At 44.3% G+C, this 21,308-nt stretch overlaps 1 protein-coding gene and 1 long non-coding RNA gene across 2 annotated transcripts; both read right to left on the bottom strand.

Annotated features, from left to right (window-relative positions):
* Window positions 1–389: 389 nt before the first annotated feature.
* On the bottom strand, window positions 390–18,390 carry PLOD1 (procollagen-lysine, 2-oxoglutarate 5-dioxygenase 1). The gene is made up of 19 exons (XM_010577303.1): window positions 18,037–18,390; window positions 13,426–13,517; window positions 12,797–12,933; window positions 11,414–11,577; window positions 10,796–10,908; window positions 9,019–9,082; window positions 7,785–7,882; window positions 7,350–7,451; window positions 7,103–7,234; window positions 6,839–6,960; window positions 6,038–6,142; window positions 5,463–5,588; window positions 4,499–4,640; window positions 3,850–3,963; window positions 3,507–3,572; window positions 3,050–3,154; window positions 2,498–2,644; window positions 2,059–2,184; window positions 390–1,783 (listed from the first exon to the last, which is right to left on the bottom strand). Exons 1-19 carry the CDS (start codon window positions 18,116–18,118, stop codon window positions 1,628–1,630), a joined length of 2,193 nt encoding a protein of 730 aa, XP_010575605.1. The 5' UTR covers window positions 18,119–18,390; the 3' UTR covers window positions 390–1,627.
* Window positions 18,391–18,497: 107 nt separating this feature from the next.
* LOC104837881 lies at window positions 18,498–21,157 on the bottom strand. The gene is made up of 3 exons (XR_774968.1): window positions 20,791–21,157; window positions 20,034–20,153; window positions 18,498–18,573 (listed from the first exon to the last, which is right to left on the bottom strand). It is a non-coding gene; the product is annotated as an uncharacterized LOC104837881 (long non-coding RNA).
* Between the last annotated feature and the right edge of the window lie 151 nt (window positions 21,158–21,308).

Here is a 21,308-nt window from a genome sequence, read left to right on the forward strand (position 1 = left end):
ACATCTTCTCAACGATTGGCCTATCGCATCCCTTCATTTGGTAACGGATAGTTCTGCAATTCACCTAACAAGATTTATTACTGTTTTACTTTTCAAACTGATTGTCCCTGCCTGATTTTTTTCTCCCTTGGGCATGCGTGAGTGTGTAGCCTCGAAATAGACCTGTAAAGCACATGGAAAGCAGCAGGAAAAGGTCTGTGTCGCCTTCCTCAGGTCCATTCAAACTGTATAAAGTTCCCTCCCAGAATTTACATGTCTAAAGCTATTCTGCCTGCACTAATACAACCCATCCTAGATGACAGGGCTCTACACCTGACAGACTGTAGAACCTGGAAACACAGAGAACTAAGAGGAAGATTTTTTTTTTTTTTCCTAAGGACAACCATGATGTGTATTTACTGCTTGTGAAACATACTAGTCTGGCAGACCCAGAGCTCAGCGGTGTCTGATACAGAGCAGGTATCTCACAGACAACGGCAGAAAAGGTTTCTCCCCCTTCCCTCTCTAACCATGGGTCTAATCTAGACAGATTTTTACACCTACCAGTTCACCACAATCTCAGCACTTGCCAACCACTCATTTCTACCAGCCTCGACCCCAGCAGAGAAGTGTCTGCAGTGGAGTGTTTGGTTTGGAATCTCAAATAATAGAAACACTGAATAATGATTTCCCCTAAGTACCAGAGAAGAGCTCTTTGATGGCTCATTCAAATTAGATGCAAAGAAGATTATCAAAACAATCTCTGAGAACTACCATGAGGCCACCAAAGACCACTGGGACCTCTGGGTTGTTATCCAGAGACTGATTAGAGCTTTTGACAATCTTAACATGGGATAGAACAGAGACAATTCAGCAGTGAAGCCCTCCTGACTGATCTAGGCATACCAACATGGTCTGAATTTGTCTGGGTATGCATGCTCCTTTTAGCTGCAGTAATAGAAGATAGAGAGGCTACCGTTCATCTCTTCAGTCTAATCCCAGAGGTAAAGTATCATTAGCGGATCTTCCTTTAGCTAACTGGAAGCACCTATATTGCCACTGCTGCTGCTTTGAACTTTGTGATATGCTTCCAAGGACTGCAAAGAGGTAAGGAATCAGATGATCTTCAGGCTCTTATTACTGAGTTTCATCTGGTATGACATTTAACTGTTATGACTCCTGGAGTCAGCTCCCTGATTGGTTGGTATTTGGAATAGTATCCAGGAATTATTGTCTAACGTCCAGTCTCGTATATCCTGTGGATGAAAATGGGCTTCCAGCTACTTGGAGAGAGAGCTTGTGACTTGCCTCCAAAAAGCTGGATTTCCAGTCCAAGAAAGCATTTTTGTAAAGCCAACCAATCGGTGAAGGTTCAAGTAAATCGCATTTCCAAGAAACAGTGGATGAGGAGCAGAATCAAAAATGAAGGCACAAAATCTCCTTCCAAATTCTACAGCAATATTCCTAGATATTATCTGCAGTATCAGAGAGGGAGATCTTCCAGTAGTGGAGTCTTAAGATATCATTAAAAATCAATATCCGAATAGCTTTGATCAATGCCTTACAAACTCTCAGCAGCATTCCCTGTTTCCACTCAAAGTCAGCAGTGAGCAGGGCCAGGGAAAGGTCCTTCCTGTGAAGCATGGCTCTAGGGATCAAGAAAGGACACTGCGATATAACGGGTCCCCTTGGTGGTTGGAAGACCTTCATGATAGTGGGTCAGGCGTCCTGGATGCATAAGGGTCCACCCTTTCCGTGGAGCTCGAATGGAGCAATTGTAGCGCAGAAACCGGCAGCCTCCTCCCTGATGGAAACAAAACAAGAGACACATCAGCTTGGTAAAAGCACCTCAGGGAAAGGGTCTCTGCCTTCTCCTGGCAGCCATTCTGAAAACGTGAGAAGGCGCGTGGGGAATCTCCTGTGTTCTGATGCATTCAAAAATCTTCTTTCTACCCTAGCCCAGTCATTAGTTGCAAACCTTAGTGTGAAGAAGCCAGACATGGATAAGGAAAGGGTTTTCAGCTGCCTGGACTGCTCAAGAGGCTCTACTGCATTCTTGACACACTCGCAACCACTTACCTCATAGTCTATTCCAACTCGGTTCAAAGCAATGTTAATGGTAAAGGTGGAAGCATCATGATGGGGCATTAAAGAGGGCTGCTCGTCAGGTTTGTAGCGAACTACAAAGGCAAGCTCAAACTGAGTCTGCAGGAGAGAAGAACAAAGTGCACATCTGTTACAGGGCTACAGTAGTCCATGGCTACTGAGCTGCAGAGCAGGGTGTAATATTTAAATTGCATCCCACTGCTAAGAGAGGAAGGCAACAATAAGGCAGGAGAATGTCACTGGGAAAGTGCCTATTTTCTGATGCATATACTTACGTCATACTCCAGGGTCAGTTCCCCCATATTGGGAAATAGTATGCGTATTGCTAGAGGACTCTAGCAGTCTTTTCACAAAGTTGCAACTGGAGCAGGTGCTGAGCTGACCACGAGTTTTGATGCTAGGGTATACATACCTTGGTATAGTATCCTGGGTACAGTTTCTCTGTGATGGGTGCAATATAGTCCAGAAGAAACTTGTACCATTCCCTTTCAAAGCCAATTTGGTTCATGTGTATGTCAATAGTTGGGACGTTCTCATATCCTCCTTGTATTCTGCTGTCCTGAAATAGAATCATGAAAATACCCATAAGGATGGGAACCTTGGACTTCAGGAATGAAAAGCACTCGTTTCTGGTAACTACAAATAAATATGACGTTTATTTATCAGAATTTCCAGGATGGAAAACTCATTTCAAACAATAATTAAAACTTAAGGTAAACAATATTACCATCAGAAGGGCTGAATGCTGTAGCTTCAGAGGACAGTAAAGAGGACTCAGAAAAATTACTTCACAATTAAAAACAGGGGCAAAATCACAGAGTTAATCAGGAACAAAATCGTACTGCCTCCAGTTTCCTGGTTTAACTGTGGGATCTAACACTTTCTTACAGGAGGCCCTGCTGCCACCAATTACACATGGATAATGGTGTGACCCAGAAATCAAAAAGCTCCTGCTTTTTCTTACCGTGTTGTCACCCGTGGACCACTGGCCATAATGTTCCATTTCTTCCACCAGCTCATCACAGGCAGTGTCAGTGAATATGGGGAACCAGTAAACATCTGGGCAGGGCTGCAGAGAGTAAGCAGGTGAGAATAGCAGGAACAAGGACAGGTGCTTGAGGCAAAAGGAGTAAGACTAAACTGACTGTAGATTGAGTCAGTTTAAGTGGAAAGTAACTAAAATATTGAGGATAGAGATTTGTCTTCTGATTTATGTGGCCCACTTCCACTTAAGAGAGCTGGAGATGTACTTCTGGAAGGATGATTTGGCTCTAAAAATACTTTCAAGGTTATGTTTCCTCTGGATTTGAAAGACAAGGTTGTGCTGAACTGCTTATTCCTGAGAACGACAATAGTGATGATACAAGCATCGTCCTGACGCTAATCTCCCATTCTGATGGATAAGAGCGATGTTTCCTTACCATTTCTACCAATTTTCCTTTCAGAGCTGCTGTGTAGTTTTCATGGATGTACTTTTCTCTCCAGTCCTGCAGTGAAAAGATAAGCAAACCAGTCATTTCTGTGGGGCCTGGTTAAAGAGGCAATGAAAGGCCAGACACTCGTGCAGCAGTATTTCACAGGCTTTGAAGATCCAGATGTTACAAATCACATAAACACCCTCTCTTTAAATTCTATGACTACGCTCCTCATCCCACCCGAGAGACATCGTTATTACAAAGCCTGGACCTTCCTTATTGGTGAAGCCAGTCATCAAATCTTCATGTGCCACACTGCAAAGCCTGCTGTGCATGCAGGTTATCTCACCTCAGGATTGCTGAATATTTGCCAGAGGTCATTGTGCAGGTGAGTTGTCTGATAATTCTCCAGGGACAGTATGTGTCCAAACTGATGCCGATTTGTCAGGTACATAAAGACTCCCTGCAGGACAGAGGGAAACAACCAAGCTTTGTTTCCAGGCCTCAGATTTCTGTGAGCCACTATGAAATATAAGCACTGGACATCCCCAGTGATGATGGCTCTGCCCAAGCTGTTCATTTACTCATTCTTTCTCCTGTGGGTCCCCTCAGTATAATTTCCACGCTGAATATGAGGAACTTTGAAAGGTTATAGCCAGAGCCAGTAATTCTGTACCTCTTGTCAGCCAGCGTTGGAAGCAGAGCAGAGCAGCTGCTGTAAGATTAGGTTCTTCCTTCCTACCCTGTCAATTCCATTTAGAACAGCCCTGAATAAGCCCAAGAACAAAAATGTTATCCACATTTAGTGATCCCTGGCTCTGTGTGGTTTCACAGCAAGATAGAAATCCCACACTGTTCCAAACCTACACAGTATTGAATAACGCCGGTTTATCCTGTCCCATGCCCTGGCAGAGCTGAATGCCTTGAAACTACTTAATCGTGTCACCTCCACCCTGGCATGCAGTTCTCCCCTGCCAGCTTCTCTCTCCTCGACTGACCTGATTCCGAACGTTGTGGCAGAAAGCCATGTCCGCATCCAGTTTGCCACTGTGGAAGAGATCTGCCTCATCAAGCTCTGATCGCAGAGCCTTGGCTTTAACCATGTAAACGCTGCTGATGTAGGGAACGTTCCAAAGCCCGCTGAAACACAGAGATAGAAGAGTAAGACTTGAAATACCACTAAGACAGAAACTGCTGGATTTGATGAGATGGCAGGCAGCACTGCAGTATCAGCCAGGCTTGCCTAAATGGGCCAACTCAGAGCAGTAGGGAGAAACCATACCAGTAGGGATTGTCATTCCAGAAAAAATCACTTATATTGTCCAGAGCTTTTAAGCTGCACAAATGATAGTCCACTGTGAAAGCAATTAATTGGTACTGTGTGTTTTTGCTAGGGACATAATTAATGGCTTGAATCTCTTCCCAGAGAGATCAACATATTTTTTACCAGTGATTTAAAAAACCTGAACTAGCCAAAGGTGCATAAGCTGATTTCCAGCATTTATCACACACATAATGGCCTAAAAAAAAAGAGGGCCCCTCAAGAATATGAATGAACCAACAGTTATATTTTGTGAATCTTCCATTCAAGGATCACCTGGTATTTTATGAAGACTATCTGACAAAGATTAAACAGCACTTTAAGGATTTTAAGGATCACACTAACTATGATCCACAGGTGGGAAAACATGACATGAGTAAGATGAAGTGGTTTCAGTGGAGTCAGGACCCTCAAACCCTTACTCTGATCATAAGAAAATCTGCCCAAAGTACGTTATCATCTCTGCTCAGGGGAGAACACAGAGCAGCTTCCAAATAGGAATACAGACTTCTTTTCCTTTTCTGTACACAAAGACAGCTGTGCTCTGGTTCTTTGACATTAGCTAGTTTGATGATAATGTGCTGCAGCAAGCTTTAGATTTGAGGGATTGTATCAGTAAGAAGCTCTCTTTGCATACTCACACCCTCCGCCTTTGAACAATATCCACATAATCTTCTGAGCGGGCATAGTATCCATCAGGGCTCAGCGCTCCCCAGAAATTTGACCACAACTTCTCATGGCGGCTTACCAGTGGGGCAATCACCAGCCTGCGAGCACAAAATAAAAAGGAATTGCAGGACAGAATGCTACCACAGGAAGAAAAGGAAAAGATTTACAAATCACAGGACCGTAAGAGTTAGATTCCCGCTCCCTCACAGAGTTGCTGCTTCTGTTAACTGCTGGAATAAAATTCCACGTAAGAAAGGGCAAATATGGCCACAATCTCCTATCTAACTGGACCCTGCAGCAGGTTTCTTAGAATCTGATTTGTTCTAGCGACTATATAAAGACAAAACTAGGGATGATTCACATCCACTGCCTAAAATCCAGGGATTACAACTACAGTAAAAAACCAGACCAAATAAGAGGTGTTTGTCTAACATTCCAGCTCTGACACAGTTCTCCTAGTGCCTTATACATCTCGGTGATAAAAGAGTTCACTGTATTCCTTGTGCGAAACATGACCAGCAAGGATTGCTCAGACCAAAGAACTCACTTGTTCTGTTCAATCAGGATTCTTAGAGTCTCTGTGTTCTTCAGAACTATCTCAGCGTCCAGGCTGAAGTAATAGTCACAGTCAGGATCCTTTCTGCACAAATCCCTATAGCCAGAGAACAAGAAAAGTCACACCAAAATCCTCCTAAAACAGAGCAAGACAAGGGACAGAACACCAGGAATTCCTTCACCTTGTAGTCTAAAGGTCGCCTTCTGGGTGCTCGGAAAAGTTCAGTTTAATGTAACAACTCGGAGGGCTAGCATAGTACAAGCACATCAGATTCAGTATCCAATAGCAGACACTGACACACAGCCAAAATTGCGTTTAGCAAACTGTACCCTCAGCTCAAACTGAAGAGGTTCCTATTTGCAGTTGGCCCAAATCCAGACCTAAGATCAAACTCACACCTCCTGATCACAGACAGGGAGATACTCTGCCACTAGCTCATAGTTTTACTACTACACTCCTCCTCTTCAGAGATACAGGTGCAAACTCTTTGTGATCTATGACTGGGTATATAGACTGCTTGATGAGGGTGGGAGGTACCGGGCTATCCTAACAGAGCAAAGGACTAGTGAGAACTTCATTTCTGAAACTGGAGAGAGGGAGCTGGTACGGAAGCTGCTTTTTTTTCCAATATATAATGGGCGTGGGGACTTAATGCTAGCAAAATTGAAAGAAAAGGGCAACTGAAAGAAGAGAAGCATCCACTTGACAGTGATGATCCTCAGAAAAAAATGACTGCCTTAGTTTGAACACAGGCTGACTCTGCTAGCCATCATGTATGGCCTCTTCACTTACATGCCCAAGTTACGCGCCTCAGCATTCTCCACCTCATCATCTGGTCCAATCACTTTGACAGCAAGATATTCTTTGCCATGCTCTTTAACAAAAGACTCCACCTGCATCAAGTGATGTTGCTCCTATGCCAAAGGAAAAATAAAGAAAAACAGATAAGATGGGCTCATCTCAGGCTGCTCGGCCTCCTGTTCTTGAAAACGCCAAACTAGATGAGCAACATTTTCCTCACATTTGCCAAGACCATCACAGGACAACTTTACTTACATGGTTGTGAATAAAGAGCTGGATTCGTTGCTTTGGGTAATGAAGGTTACGAAGCCGCAAGAAAAACTGGGAGAGGAACGGAGTGGGCTGCTCGATGAAAATGCCAATCAGAATCATTGGCAATGCGTCATCCTACATTCAGTGAGAAGAGGAGAGAAGTCGCGGCTCATGTACCACATCAGACACATAAGATCCCATAGTAATTGCAAGACTTGTCTTGAGAGCTTTGAACAGACATCAGCCTTACCTTGAACCCTGTGAGGCTTCGCAGACCTTCATCACACACAGTGCAGCCGGTCTCAAACGTCCATATTTGAGGAATGTAGTTTCCCAGGTAGTTTAGCTGCAGCTGCAAAAGGCAATTTGCCATGTTACACATTACAGGGCAGGGGAGTTTCTTTGCATCCACCCCCAGTGTAAGATCACCTGTCATCAGAACTTCGTTTACGTTTCTTGGACTTAAGAATCTGAAAAGCATGACAGCCTGAGGGTCCAATTACATGCTGATCTTTGAGCCAGACCCATCTTGCTGCTATGGACCTGGACCACTTATTGTTTCTCAAATATAAATGCACACAGGGAAAGTCAATATATGGGAAGACAGTAACTTGATACACTCTAGCCTAAAGGGTCACTTTGCAACAAATACATACCAAATCTTTCTCTCAGGACGCCCACTTACCTTGGTGGGTCCATTTCCATGAATCACCACAGGCAGAGTGTCATATAACAAGTTTCTTGCTCTCACTCGTGAGTTTTCAAACTTCAGAACTACCTCATCTGGAAATGACATTGCCATCATGTTATCACAGGAAGGCTTTTATTGATAATTAGCAGCACCATGCCTCATTTCTACTGAACAACTGCTGAAAGATGAAAGCATGGACGCGGATAACCATGCACAAGTAGTTTAAGGGCTACAGACCACATCTGAAAAGGAGAAAAACTGTTCAGAATGATCCTGTGAGGTAACAGGAGGATGGCTGGAAAGTCGGACAAAGAATGCAGCTTGCTGGGCTGACAAATATGCCTTCTACTAGGAAGTGGCAGAAGCCACACTGAAACAGTATTTCAAAACTGGCATTGACAAATTGTGCAGTGAGGAACAGCTACTGATGGCCAGGGAGGACTCCGGCCCTTCTCACCTAAGCATTCTATGCACCTGCTGCCTCTCTTTTTCACCCCTGACAAAAGTCCACCCTCCTGGCAGAGATCATCCAAGATGTCTCCTCAACACAACCACACAAAATCCTTTGGAAAACAGACTAGTACAGATCCAAGCTCCAGTCTATCATTGTTATAATGAGCACAAGAGCCAAAAACTACACTGCCATTATAATTTTTTACCTGGCTGGAATAAAGATGGAGTAGTGCAAGACTATAAACTGAAAACATTAGGCAGTAGTGTCAGGAGAGTAAGTGAATCACTTTTGCCAGGACTAGCAAAATCAATCAATCAGCAGGTCAGATCAGAAGCCTGGTATGGTCAGTGAGTGCTCACAGGCAGTATCTGGCTGTATCTCACCTTCTATGGCATTCCAGACACAGTTCTGAAGCGGAAAGACAGACAAGCCCTAGGCAGAGTTGTGTGTTACTACTTGCACTGAAAGTCCCTCCCAGTTTCAATCCCCAAGGCTAATGCAATCCGACATGCTTGGAGATCAAAGTGGCAAGGAGGCGTAAGATGGAAAACCTGACCTGCAGTCCCCCACGTGAAGAGGGGATTGCAATGAGAACCTAGCTGGTCGCAGTGGAATTGCAAATAAAGCTCAGAACTCTGGCAGAGGCTTTTTACTGAAGCTTATTCTGCAGGGACAGGAATTTCTGAAATTTAATCCCCTCAGCCACAACTTTATTTCTGGTGTCAACATGCAGTTGCATTCCAAGGAGAAATGAGCTTCCTTCTTCCATCTCACCTAATGCTCCATTTAGGTTTTGGAAGATCCGGCTTCTTTGGTCTAGACTGATGTTGATACTTTCCTTTAAAAGAATGAGATAAATAACCTTAATTAGAACACAAGTTCTTTACATGTGAGAGACCCTATGCTGAGCGAAGATGTATAACATTCTTATAATCATTTCCATACTCTCCAAGCTCTGAAATCTAAACCACTCCCAGCTAACCCTCATTTTCACTTGAATCTGGGACAACTCGCCATTTTCTAAAACAATTTAAACATATTGTATTAGGCAAAACCATGCAAATAAACATTTTAAAACTGCTGTGGGTGTGCCAATAATAATACGCAGCATATTAATGAAGTACACTTGCGGCACAGTCACATAAAACCCACGTATAACATGCAGGAATGCCGAGATAGCAAAAAACATCTGCTCTGACGACGGTTTCTTGCCATCTATCCACAGGACAAGTGTTACCCCAAGTGTTGTCCCAGATACCGGTGTCAAACCAGAACACAGTAAAGGTGCAAGGCCAGCTTGTGCAATCTTTGTTTTTATCCCCTGCTGCAAGCCACACTCTGACTGGGTTTTTGTCAGACTAAAATCCAGCTCTGACTTAACAGAGTTCGGTGTCCCTCCAGGCATCTATTAAGATTGATTACTGGAAAGGACAGCAGGGTGCTAACATCCGCTGTCTGAATGCCAAGTCAGTGGAATTACTCAGCCTTTGTGTGGCACAGGGCCAGAACTGCAGATGAGAACATTAAAAGAACTGGTCATGTCAAAATATCACAGGCCATAATCAGATTTGGGGAAGTAAAAAAGTGCAGCTGTTCTGAATTTTTTACCAGTCCTGCTGGTAAAAAAGTGCAACTCCTTCTCTAACCAGTCTGAAAGCAGTTTCCTATATCTAATGTTTCCTCTTGACTTTACTGTTACAGTTTGACTTCTTAGCTCCCATGCATTTGTGGTGTCCCTCACGGACAGACTGCACTGTGTAATGCAGAACGGGGCAGGGACAACAGAAGCAGAATCACCCCGTGGGCTGGATGATTCAGCCAGTGCACCACACGGTGCTGGAATGGCAATGGTGCTTCCAGGGTCCATTCCAGGCTGCTGTATGATGTTACGTGGCATGCTACAGAGGCTGACGCAGATTTTGTCGGCCAGGATCTGGAAGTGTTTGCTGAAGGCAGTGGCAGCCTCTTTGTTCCAGCAGGGCTACCCACTGTGATGTCTACAGTCCCTATCCTGTGGCACAAGAGTGGCTAAAAGGCTGTGAACCTTTGTCCCTTTCATCACCTCAAACCTGCTCGGGCCTCATCTGCCCCTGTACTTAAAATGTACTTTAGTGCTAGGTTGGATATCTGTAAGTCAGCACTGTACTCTGCAGGGAAGATACATGCTTAAAGTCTGGGTTTCACATCCCCCGGAAGGAGGCTGGTTAGTTCTGCCACACTCAATAGCTTTAAACATCAGCACATACAGATACTGGTATGAGTTTCCAGACTTGTTTTAAGACACCTATCTTCCTATTCACATTTTAAGGTTAAAGATAAAAACTGCTAATAACTGAACAAAGGGGTAGTGGCTAGAATGCAAATTTTCAGAACGGAAATGGGTAACTATACATACTACTGGCCTTTTCCATGTAAGGATGCCAGAGCAGTAATTAAGAGTCAATATGTATGTGATTAACTTCTTTTACTGTCAACAGGGATCCTGCATAGAGGATTAGCAGCAATGCTTCTCAGATGACTCCTCCTAATCCCAAAATCTAGCTACACCTACTCTTTTTTCTGGATCCAAGAAGACATTCGTATAGAAGAGCTGGTCACTGTCATCATCCTGTCCTTTCCACTCCTCCACAAGCTTCTTCAGGTTTGGAGCATAGCCTATGAAGCCTGTGGGAATAAGTATGAAGAGGTGTTTCAACCCAGACAACCAAAAAAGAGAAGTACTCCTGCATACACACACTCTCACTTCTTTCACACACAGTCTCAGTCCACCCTGTGTTACTGCAGAGATACACCAGCTTTCAGCAAAGGCATGTCTAGACCGCACTTCCCAACTTGGAATGACACCAGGATCAAACCTGTAATCTTCAGCATCAGAAAAGCTCAGATACCCACACCCTGAATGACAAGTCTCACTGAAAAGGGAGAAGGAATAGGGAGCAGGTTCCTATCCTTCTACAGGCAATTCATAGCTATGTCCCCTCCTGCAGGTAAAAGACAGAAGCATTGTTAATCTTTCCATTCCAGCCAGTTATGCACAACGCTTCGATTTGCGCCATCTTCTATAAAGATTCTTTCCAAACCTGGTCCCTTGCTACTTTTTCCAAAGGCCTTTTAATAGGAGGAAAAAGCTGAGAGAGGTTCTCAGCTGAAAGAAGATTCTGCATCTTACCTCCAGAACCCAGGAAGCGCTTTCCATCTCGCACCTGAGGGTACTTGGCTTCCAACTTTCTGTCAGGATAGATGTAGTTCTCTGCTGAGAAGACCACCTTGCTCTTGGCTTGTTTGAACTTCTTCAGCAGTTCTGCAGGGCCCGAAGCAAAGAGTACATCATAGCTAGAGTAAAAGACAGACAAGAAAGGGACAAAAAGGAATGGAGTCAGAAAAACTTGTCAGCGTGAAGTTTCTAGAAACAGCTAATTCTTTAGGAATTCCTTTCTTTTAGTTCTGCTTCACAGTATTACATTTTTTGTCACAATTATAGCTAATTAAAGTCCAATCTTATTCACAGGATGGAAGATGTTACTTTCCACTGCAGAAGATTCCACAGTGGCTTGGGGCAACTTACGCCCATTCTTATTTCTACAAAGTTTTCACTGATGATAAAAACAAATCTTCCAAGCTGCAAAACAAGCTGATCTCTTCTTGTTTTGCCCCCATTTAGAACTGTGAACCCCTGGTGCTCTCAGTGTAACAATTTTTAACTTATTGGAGGAAAAATTACACTGCCATTCCTTTCTAGATTAAACAAACCCATAGGTCATGCTTTTTACATATTTTGGCATGCTGCAACTCTCCACTGAGCTCCCTGCAAATCTTCAGGAGGAACCTATACTGGACACTAGTCACTGGATGCTGCACTCCAGCCACTGTCTCTTCAGTACTGGGTAGAACTGACTAATTCCCAGGCGACATTTTGCATTTTCTGCAAAAGGATTTGCATACTTCAAACTCATTTTAGTGAGTGAAAAAGTTGCTCATTCCAGAGATTAATCATTCCCAACTTCTCCAAACACACGTAGACACTCAGAGCTGCAAAAGATGATCTCCCTGCCATGGGAGCCAGAGACAGATACAGGGATCCCAGACCTGCCTGTTGCTGGGCATATGAAAAGACAATGAGACTCCAAACTGTCCTTTTCCCTCTTCACATTTCTCTGGCAGACTAATTCTTGGCTCTCAGGATTGTGTTGCAGCCTGCCTCACCTTATAAAACAAATAGTTCTGGTAAGAAAGGCCTGCCTAGATCCACAGAAATTGTCTGCTCATTCTGTGCAGATAGAGGCAGCCAAATTCCACCCTGGCAGATACAGGTACAACACTATCAATTTTATGCAAGAGTTGGAATCAGCCTATTCTGATCAGACCTCCCCAGCTGCCACGGATGCAGCTCTAAGCAACTCTTAGGCAACTGCAGAGAATTCAGGGGGAAAAAAATAGACGTCTGGATACACCTTCCAAAAGCAATCTACTTCACAGTTTATTTCTTCTTAGTAAGAACCTGTTCAAACAGCCTTATGATTCAGTTCATGGCAAATATTTTCCAACCCATTACCTGTCTACGAAAAGGATGATGAGGTCTTCCTTATCCACATACTGCTTCAAAGCTGATTTCAAGAGACGGACCTTCTGCCCACCTCCTGCTGGCTTCTTGTCATCTCCACCCTGCCATTCCTCATCCAGCCCCAGCACCTAAAGAACAACAGGCACAGGGTCTACTGAACAGGTCTCTTTCCCAGCAAGACTCACAGGAAAGGACCAGAACCCACAACCTTGCTAGACTTGATAACTCCCAATGCAAATCACAACAGAAAAAAACAGCATCAGGACAGATGGACTAGGTATGCCAGCCTTTGAAGCATTCTCTGGGATGGACAGAGTAACATGTACCACAGTAACTCTCAGCAACAGGGACAGGAGCACACTCTACTGTGTGTTTTGGCATTGCGATGGAAAGGTGCCATGGGGCTCCCTTGAGCAGAACTTATGGATCTCACCTCAAGCCAACACTCAGGAAGGAATAAGACACTGCTTCAGAAATGCCCCAGTCACAAGATTTTTCAGCCAGCTGAGTAGGTATGTCCCCTCTTAAGCTTTTATTTAATCACTTTGTGGCCAAATCTTACCCATTCCACAGTTCAAAATTCCCTTTGACCAACCACTACTGAGGCTGCTAGCCATCACCTGGACTTTGTAGTTGAAGAACTGGGCTGATCTTCTAAAGCGTTGGAATCCCTCAGTCTGCTTGGTGGCAACAGTAAGAACCAGCAGGTTTTCTGCATACAGGAGAAAGCAAAAGAGACACATTCAACCTGCATTGTTTTCACAACCACACCTAACGAAGAGGCTTTACTATCAGATACTGAGCCAAGGTAGAGATCAATAGTCTTAAAGGTACTTGACAAATTTGACAAAGGGAAGTCAAAATCCAACCACTGAGAAGCAAAGTTACTTTCCCAGTACATTCTTTAAGTCGATCATGAATCCAGCAATAGAATCCAGGAGTCCCAACTTTTGTGCAAACAGTCACTGCTGTTCATGGACACAGGTTAGGTCTGTTCTATATGACACTGAAAAATGATCAGGTTCATTTTAAATCAGGCAAGGGAGGTAGTCTAGCTGTGGAGCTACCATATCCTGCTGAGAAGAAAACAGCTTGCTTACACCTCACTCAATTATCTCTACACTGTACAATGTTAAGCACTATAGGTGTTCTCACTGCCCACAAAGCTTCAACCTCAGGAAGAAAACCAGCTTCAAATCCTACTTATTTGCTGCCTGGATTTTCTTGGCACCAACTCATCAAAGGTTCGTAGAGGGAAAATGAAAGCGTGTTTTACTGGCGGAACTATCACAGGGGACAGAACACCAAATTTCAGGGTTTGACTGAAGAACCCAAAACTAATTGCAGCAAAGCAGGACTTCCTTTGCAGCAGAGATTAGAACTCGGTCCTGGGTATAAAATGAGAGATTATGTGAAGATACAATTTCATTGCCTGAGTTATGAGCTAGAAAAAGAAAATATATTGTGTTAAGTGATTTTTTTGCCCTGCTATTGAAAGCTACAATTCTCTTCTGTCACATAGAGTGTGAAGGAAATTAAACTTGAAGATAAAAAATAGAACTACTACAAAATGCCCATTTGGAAGTCAGCCATTTAGTGTAGTTGGCTTCCTGTTCCCCACAGAGTTGCTTTTTTGTCACTCAGCATTGACTGGGTGTAGGGAAGACCAAAATTAGGCTGAATGTTATTATTCCCTCTCCATGGCTGCTCCAATTTTGTACTGCATTCCTGAGGTGTTTTCCAGATTTTTTCAGACATACACAATGTGAATTTAATTCTGCCATAATTTTCATTTACATTCTCCTCCCAAACTTGCTTTTCTTTTCCAGTCCCTTAAAAATGACAAAGCTAAATCCTGAAGGTCTCTTTCAGAAGTTTCTCTATAGTACCACTGGAATATGATTTTTATGCAGAAGCTCTGGTTTCTTCATTGTAATGATTAAACGCTATACTTCATCCTAACACTTTTGCTTAAGTAGGAATTTATATAGGCTCTGGCAACAGTGCTTAAATGCAAATCCTGGCCATCCGATTTTAACACCAGAAAATACCAGGAAAAACTGAAAGCACATTTTCTTGGCTTCAGCGGGCTTCTTTTAGAACAATGATTTTTTTCAATGGATGTACCAGATGCATCTTACTAGTGTACCCAAACTGATACTCTGTCTGATCTTAGAGAGGAAGGATCTAGGAGCTGGAGTCCAAAAGGCACCAAAAGTAAGAAAACAAGTGTAAGACTCCAAAGTAGGAAGAAAGAGGATGTTCCCAATGAAATTCCTAAAATCCTTTACCTGCATCAGAATAAAAAGAGAGGAGAGATTGAGAACAGTCAATAGAAGGTCAGCTCTAATTGTATTTTTTACACATTCACACAGACAGGCAAAGGGAGTGATGAATAAAAGAATGTGAATCCTGCATTTGTGCAGTTTTTAAAGGCAGGTTTTTAGACGTATAAAGTGCATTCCTAATCCAGCTCCTCCAGCATGCTCCAGTTCCTTTTGTCCTGTCCAGCCAGAGGGTGCAAACAAATGAGTAAAATAGATATCTCCTCAGGGAATATGCTAAAGCCATTAAAGTTTCTAGCCATACGATGGCATGCAGAAAACCATGGCAGCTTTATTAGATAGCTTTGAGCTCATGATTTCTGAGAAGGTGAAGATCATGCTGCCAATGAAGAGAGTGGCAAACGTGGGCTTGCCAGAGAGGAATGTAAAGACAAACATCAAATTCTAGTACCTGAAAGGAGAGGAGAAAGCGTATGTTAATGGTAAAAGAAGGAAAGAAAGAAAAGAGCCTGACTGCTGTGCAATTATTTTAGCTTGAATTCTCAGGCATCTCACATTAAATAATCACTAACTCATTTTCATGCCGTCACCCCAAGAAAGCAACAAACTGTTTATGATATGAGTGCCAAAAGTTTGCTGGACAAGATGCGAGAGCTAAAGGCTCACATGGATGAACAGGAAGCGGTGTCCTATTTCTAAGACAGAAAAGGTTTCACCGTGCAAACTCACTGGAGCATGGAAAAGCCAGCACAATTATCCTCCCCAGCAGAATTCCAAGTTACAGATTCCCCTCTCATTACTGGTCTGTGGGGGTAAGACTGTGAGAGACATTAAGCTCAGTTTCTGTTCGGAGAAATCTCTGCAGTAGCGAGAGCTTTCCATCCCAAGAGACATTCCTTCAGTCCAGTACTAGAAGCTTGTGCTGAGCTATGTTGCCTCCGCTCCTTCTCCTTTAACCCTTTCTTCTCTTTCTCGAAGATTTTGCTGAACATTGGTTCAGCTGATAGGTATTTCCAGAGACAGAGCAGTAAACCCTTTTAATTTCAGTATCATATGCAACATTTTAAACCTCCAAAAGCAGATTTATGCTTCCCTACTTTCACGTCACAGTTACTTTTCCTATGTAGAAAGGGTAGCCTATTCCATTAAGCTGGGCCTCCTGGGCCCAGAGACTCCTTGGGCCATGCTGACAATTAGAAATCGTATAAATACATTTAATAATGGTATGGCTGCAAAATACAAACACAGTGTGGTTAACGAAGCAAGCAATGGAGTAGGAACCAGGGGAGCTGGACTGTACTGCTAGCTCTGCTATGGAACATGGAGTCAATCTTGCTATCCCTCTGTTTTTCCATCTGTAAAATTGTAATAGAGGACATGTACCACTTTTGTGAGGGTTTTTGAGCACTATAGGTGGAAAGGATCCTGTAGGGACAAAGCACTGAACAGGGACTCTGATATCAACATTGCAGTGAAATGACTGGGTACAAACAGTAAAAATCAGTGACAAGATGATATCAGTCACAAAAAATTTTAGAGTTATTTACTTCCACTCTGACTCTACAGGGAAAGCACAGCTGCAGCTGCATTTTAGGACAAGGAATGAATTTATCCCTAGGCTGTGCTTTGGGAAATCTTACTGTGCCACTTCCTGTTAAGATAGTGTCCAAGAAAATACCATTAATACAAGGATCAAATAGAGAAAATCAGTGCACAATTTAATAGTGGATAATATAATCTCTGTATTAAATCTACATTTATGAAAGTTTTTTTTAAAGATTCCATTAACTACAAATAACTATGCTTAGAGCTTTTGCAGGGATGTAAAAGAACATAGAAGGGAGAAGGTAGGTATCATTCTCATATTACTCTGGGGAAGCTGAGGCACAGAAAAGGTAAGGCATTTTTTCTTCGAGCCACGCCAGAAGTGATGTGTTCAAAAAGCAGTTAATTCCAAATCCCTCTTCCTAACCAACATACCTTGTTCTCTTTTCCTAGCACTCAATTTTATATCTCTAGTGCGCTCTAAAACCTTACTAAAAACATGGAAGATTTGGGGTGTGTGGGATATGGGCAGGATAGCACAGAAGTTAATTGCTTACTTGTATTTGTCTAATAGTTATCCTAAATGCTGAAAAGATTTTGCTTTAGTTATGCCACTACAGCTAAAGAACTCCCCTTCCAACACTCCCATGGATACACATTAGCTGTATTAAGTAATATATATAGTAAAGGTAATTATACGAGAATCACATATTGTGAAGGAAAATATTCTGAAGACGAAATCTCCTCTTAATTGCCACTTCTCTAATGAAGAGAGAGATAATTATCCAAACTTCTTGGCAAAATGACAGTGTGTGAACCTCTCTGTCAGCCTGGCTGACGCTCTGGCTGCCCTAATCCTCCACTGCTCTACCAACTACTCTTCAGAGCATCTACCAACTGTTTATGTGGGGCTAGACTGATGTTATTTCAGGAGCATCCCGGATCTCAGGTCACAGTGTGGCCACTCTGGGATCAAATGCCGCCTGTTAACTAATTCTTGAACCGTGTCAGTTCAAAACCAGGAAGGGCTGACCCAGGTGGGACGTTACCCAAGGGACTGCGAGCACTTTATTGGGATGAAATGGTGTCCAAGCCTCGTCTCACACACCTCAGAGCTGTGAGCGCCTGTCTGGTAACTGAGGCGCCCAAGAAGCATGTGCAGAGGACACCCACGCCGGCCTGTGCACTGCCTCAGAACTCGGCAGCAAGCAGTAGATGCCGCCCAGGGGCTCGGGCTCTGCAGCGGGCACTACTCTCGGGTCGGGCAATGCCTCTGAGCTGGACCGGGGCGCTAAGGACAGTGGTGGCCCCGACCGCGGACGTGCCCGTCCACCGGCCTGGCCACCAGCTCCCCGTGCTGCCGGTCCCCACCCTCTGCCCCGCAGCAGAACCCCCCCTTACCTTCCTGCTCGGAGGCACCGCCGCCCTCCGCCCCGAGCAGCGCCAGCACCACCCAGGGCAGCAGCACCGCCGGAGGCACCATGGAGGCGACTTCCCCGCCCGGATCCCGGTCCGGGAGCCGATACCGACCGGGACCGCTGCCTGCGGGACGGACCCGGGCGCCGCTCCGCTCCGCTCCGCAGGGACCCGGCGGACGGCGGCTCTAGAAAGCTCCGGAGCTGCCGGAGCCTGTGCCACGCACCAGACCCGCCCGGCGGGGACGGGCGGAGGAAGCGGGGAGGCGGCGGCTCCTCCTCCCGGGCCGCCCCGGCCCCCGCAAGAGGCGGGGAGGCAGCTGGGGCCGATCTGGGAGAGGGAGCAGGAAGCTCTGGGGCCGAGGCTTGTGCAAAGCAAGGGAACATCTGGCTTTGGCAGGGACGCGAAGCCGGTGGGGGTTGATCCCGGAGCTGCAGCAACTTTACCTGGGGTGCGGGGTCCAGCAAGGCTTGCTGCCGGGGGGGCCGTTACAGCACAGCCGTGGGACACCGGGCAATGGATCTGCAGAGGAAGAAACGTGGGTTAAGCAAACGTGTAGGAGGAGGGGGCTCACTTTCTGGCCAGCTTCAGTTAGTGCTGCGCTGCATCTGGTTGACACAGTCATTAAGTGTGAAAAAAGCAAAACAGACAGGGATTATGCACAGCTCTGGAAACTGGAAGCCCTTATTAAATACCTTCTTCCCACCTGTCATATCACCTCATGTATTTCCTTGGCAAACACAAAATCTGCTGCGGTCTTGCTTCCTATACTAACTGTTTTTCTCTGGCCATATATATGTCTTTAAGTCTTACATTTATCTCTTTGTCCTTGCACTGGGTTTTCGTGCTCTAGTCCTGATGACTTACCCATGCATCTTCTAGTTTATTCTGCCTAACTTTGAGAAGGGGCAAAATAAACCTGTCTTATAAAATTACACTTAAAAAAAAAGAAAAAAAAAAAAAAAAAGGGTTTAGGCTCACTTTTATACTGCAGTGAATCTAAGACTTAGATGCCGGGAAACCTTTTTGAGCCTGCAGAACACCAGGTGAGGAGCTATCACTGACACACACCTTATGTGAGGCCTTGAGTGACACATTGTTACTACTGAAGCAAATACCTAGAAGCCACAGTGCCATTTTCTTAGGCACTGTATATAATTAAACCCAACTTTGCTTCCATTACTGAAAGCAACATTAAGAGACTACTTATGTTCTCTCTTGTAAGGTGTGAACAATAAAATTTAATTGTCTGCAAAGAACTCACAGAATGACAGAGGCTGTATAAATGTTACGTGCTATTCTGTAAGACATAAAGTAGATGGAAAGAAACCTTGCAGTATACTACTGAAGCCATCACTGAAAGAGGCACTGAGTCCTCAGCCACACCTGAGCTTGGCCCATGGAGCACATGTTACAACAGGAAGGTAAGGTGTCTGGGAGAAAGGAGCAGTACTGAGTGGTTTAGCAGAGGCATAAAAAGTGAAGGATGTGTGCTGAGCAATGGTGTGGCACGTGCATTGAGATAACAAAGAAACGCAATGCCTCAATGCAGTATGTTTTGCTCAGCTGGACCGGGGCTATGGAGTACATGGCTGGAAACATACAGGGCATCATAAAGGCATTAGGATAATACAGAAGCCTCCCTCAATGCAGAGTTCAGTTTTAATAAAAAAAATTGGCTGTGTAAAATTCTGTGGCCATTTTCTGTCAGTAAATCACCTCTTTAAATTAACGGAAATCACCGATATTATAGGATTCAGATTTTCAAAATAAAATCAAGAAGGTATGATCTCAGAGGAGAAAAAAATAAGCATGTTAGAAGGGCCACACTGTAGTTAACTAATATTCTCCATGCTTCATAATAGCATCCTCCCAGAAAACTACCATTACTATTTGTTTGTTCACTGAGAATATTCTTGAGTGTGTTCAAAGCACTTTGTTTCCATTCCCTCTCCCCGAAGCAGGAATTCCCTCATAATTACCAGGCAAACAGAATAGTCCTCATGCTCAAACGATGTACTACAGGCAACAATCCAAGGAAATACTAGTTCTCCCTAAACGGTGATTTCAGGAAACTTCCTTTTGCAAAGCTGCCAGTTTCACTAAATAAAAAAAGAGGGCGAAAAAAAAAAGAAAGAAAGAAAACAGATATTGATGTTAGATTTCTTCAGATTCTTCAGGCTTTACAGGCCTGGACAAAGCCCCTGATCAATCTTTAGCAGCCTCAACACTTTAAGCCTGGAGCCACAGCAAAGGTGTTCAGGCCCTCACCTTCAAACCTGAGATTGAGATCTGTGACTCAATCTAGAATTTTAGAAATTTCAAGTTTCTCATTTTAATGAAGTTAAACCTCTCCATTCTAAAATGAAAGGGGTTTTGCACACGAGAAACCATGAATGCATTGTTGTTTATACTGCTGTACTCAGACTGCCCATATTTGACAGCTCTGTTTGCATTCTGCAGCTATGCCAACCCAGCAAGCGTATTTTTTTTCCTGTTTCTATGTTTGTACTGCTTTGTGCACTCTGGCTGGAGTTGGCTGCCTGTCTTTTTAAACAGAGGCAGCTGCCAATGCAGATGTTCCAATGAGTACGTGCAACACGTGCTCCAAGCAAAGCAGCGACTTCCTAAAAACTGAAACGATCGGAGCTCCGCTTTTAAAGCAGCCTCAAAACACACCAGACCGTCTGAGAAAACACCATCCCCACTGAAACGTGCAAGGGACAGGGTCTCACCCACCGTTTTTACGGATTCCAGTGCCCCCTGCCCAATCGATCAGCTCGTTTGCAGGAAGAAGTTAAGGAAGTGCCTCGTCTGCTCCCCTTCACTAAGCTTTTTCACTGGCTCTATCTGGTCAGGATTTTCACACTTGATTTTAGCTCACAGTGTTTCTGCATGGCTCGCTACTGTCTTTGGAGAGCTGCACGGGAGTACAAAGCTCTCCGTGGCACGATGTGCATGCACATCGAAGTCACGCCACAAAATTTGCTCCTCTATTTAGTACACGGTGGAATAAAGTTTGGTAGAGTATAACTTGCTTTCCCGCACTCGGCTCTGCTACGATAACAGGGGTAAACTGCCACTGGAATTACGCAAAACTCCTCCAGGCCCGCCCCAGACTGTTTTTTTTTCCCCTCGGTGCGGTCACCCGGGCGGCAGAGACCAAACCTCAGCCGTGTGCTGACCTAAGGCTGGAGCTGCTGGCTGACACCCGCCGCTACGGCGCCGGGGGCGTCCCGCCCCTCCCGCTGCCGGCA

This window comes from Haliaeetus leucocephalus, unplaced genomic scaffold, assembly GCF_000737465.1.
Source record: "Haliaeetus leucocephalus isolate CR32 unplaced genomic scaffold, Haliaeetus_leucocephalus-4.0 Scaffold556, whole genome shotgun sequence".
NCBI classification, from domain to species: domain Eukaryota; kingdom Metazoa; phylum Chordata; class Aves; order Accipitriformes; family Accipitridae; genus Haliaeetus; species Haliaeetus leucocephalus.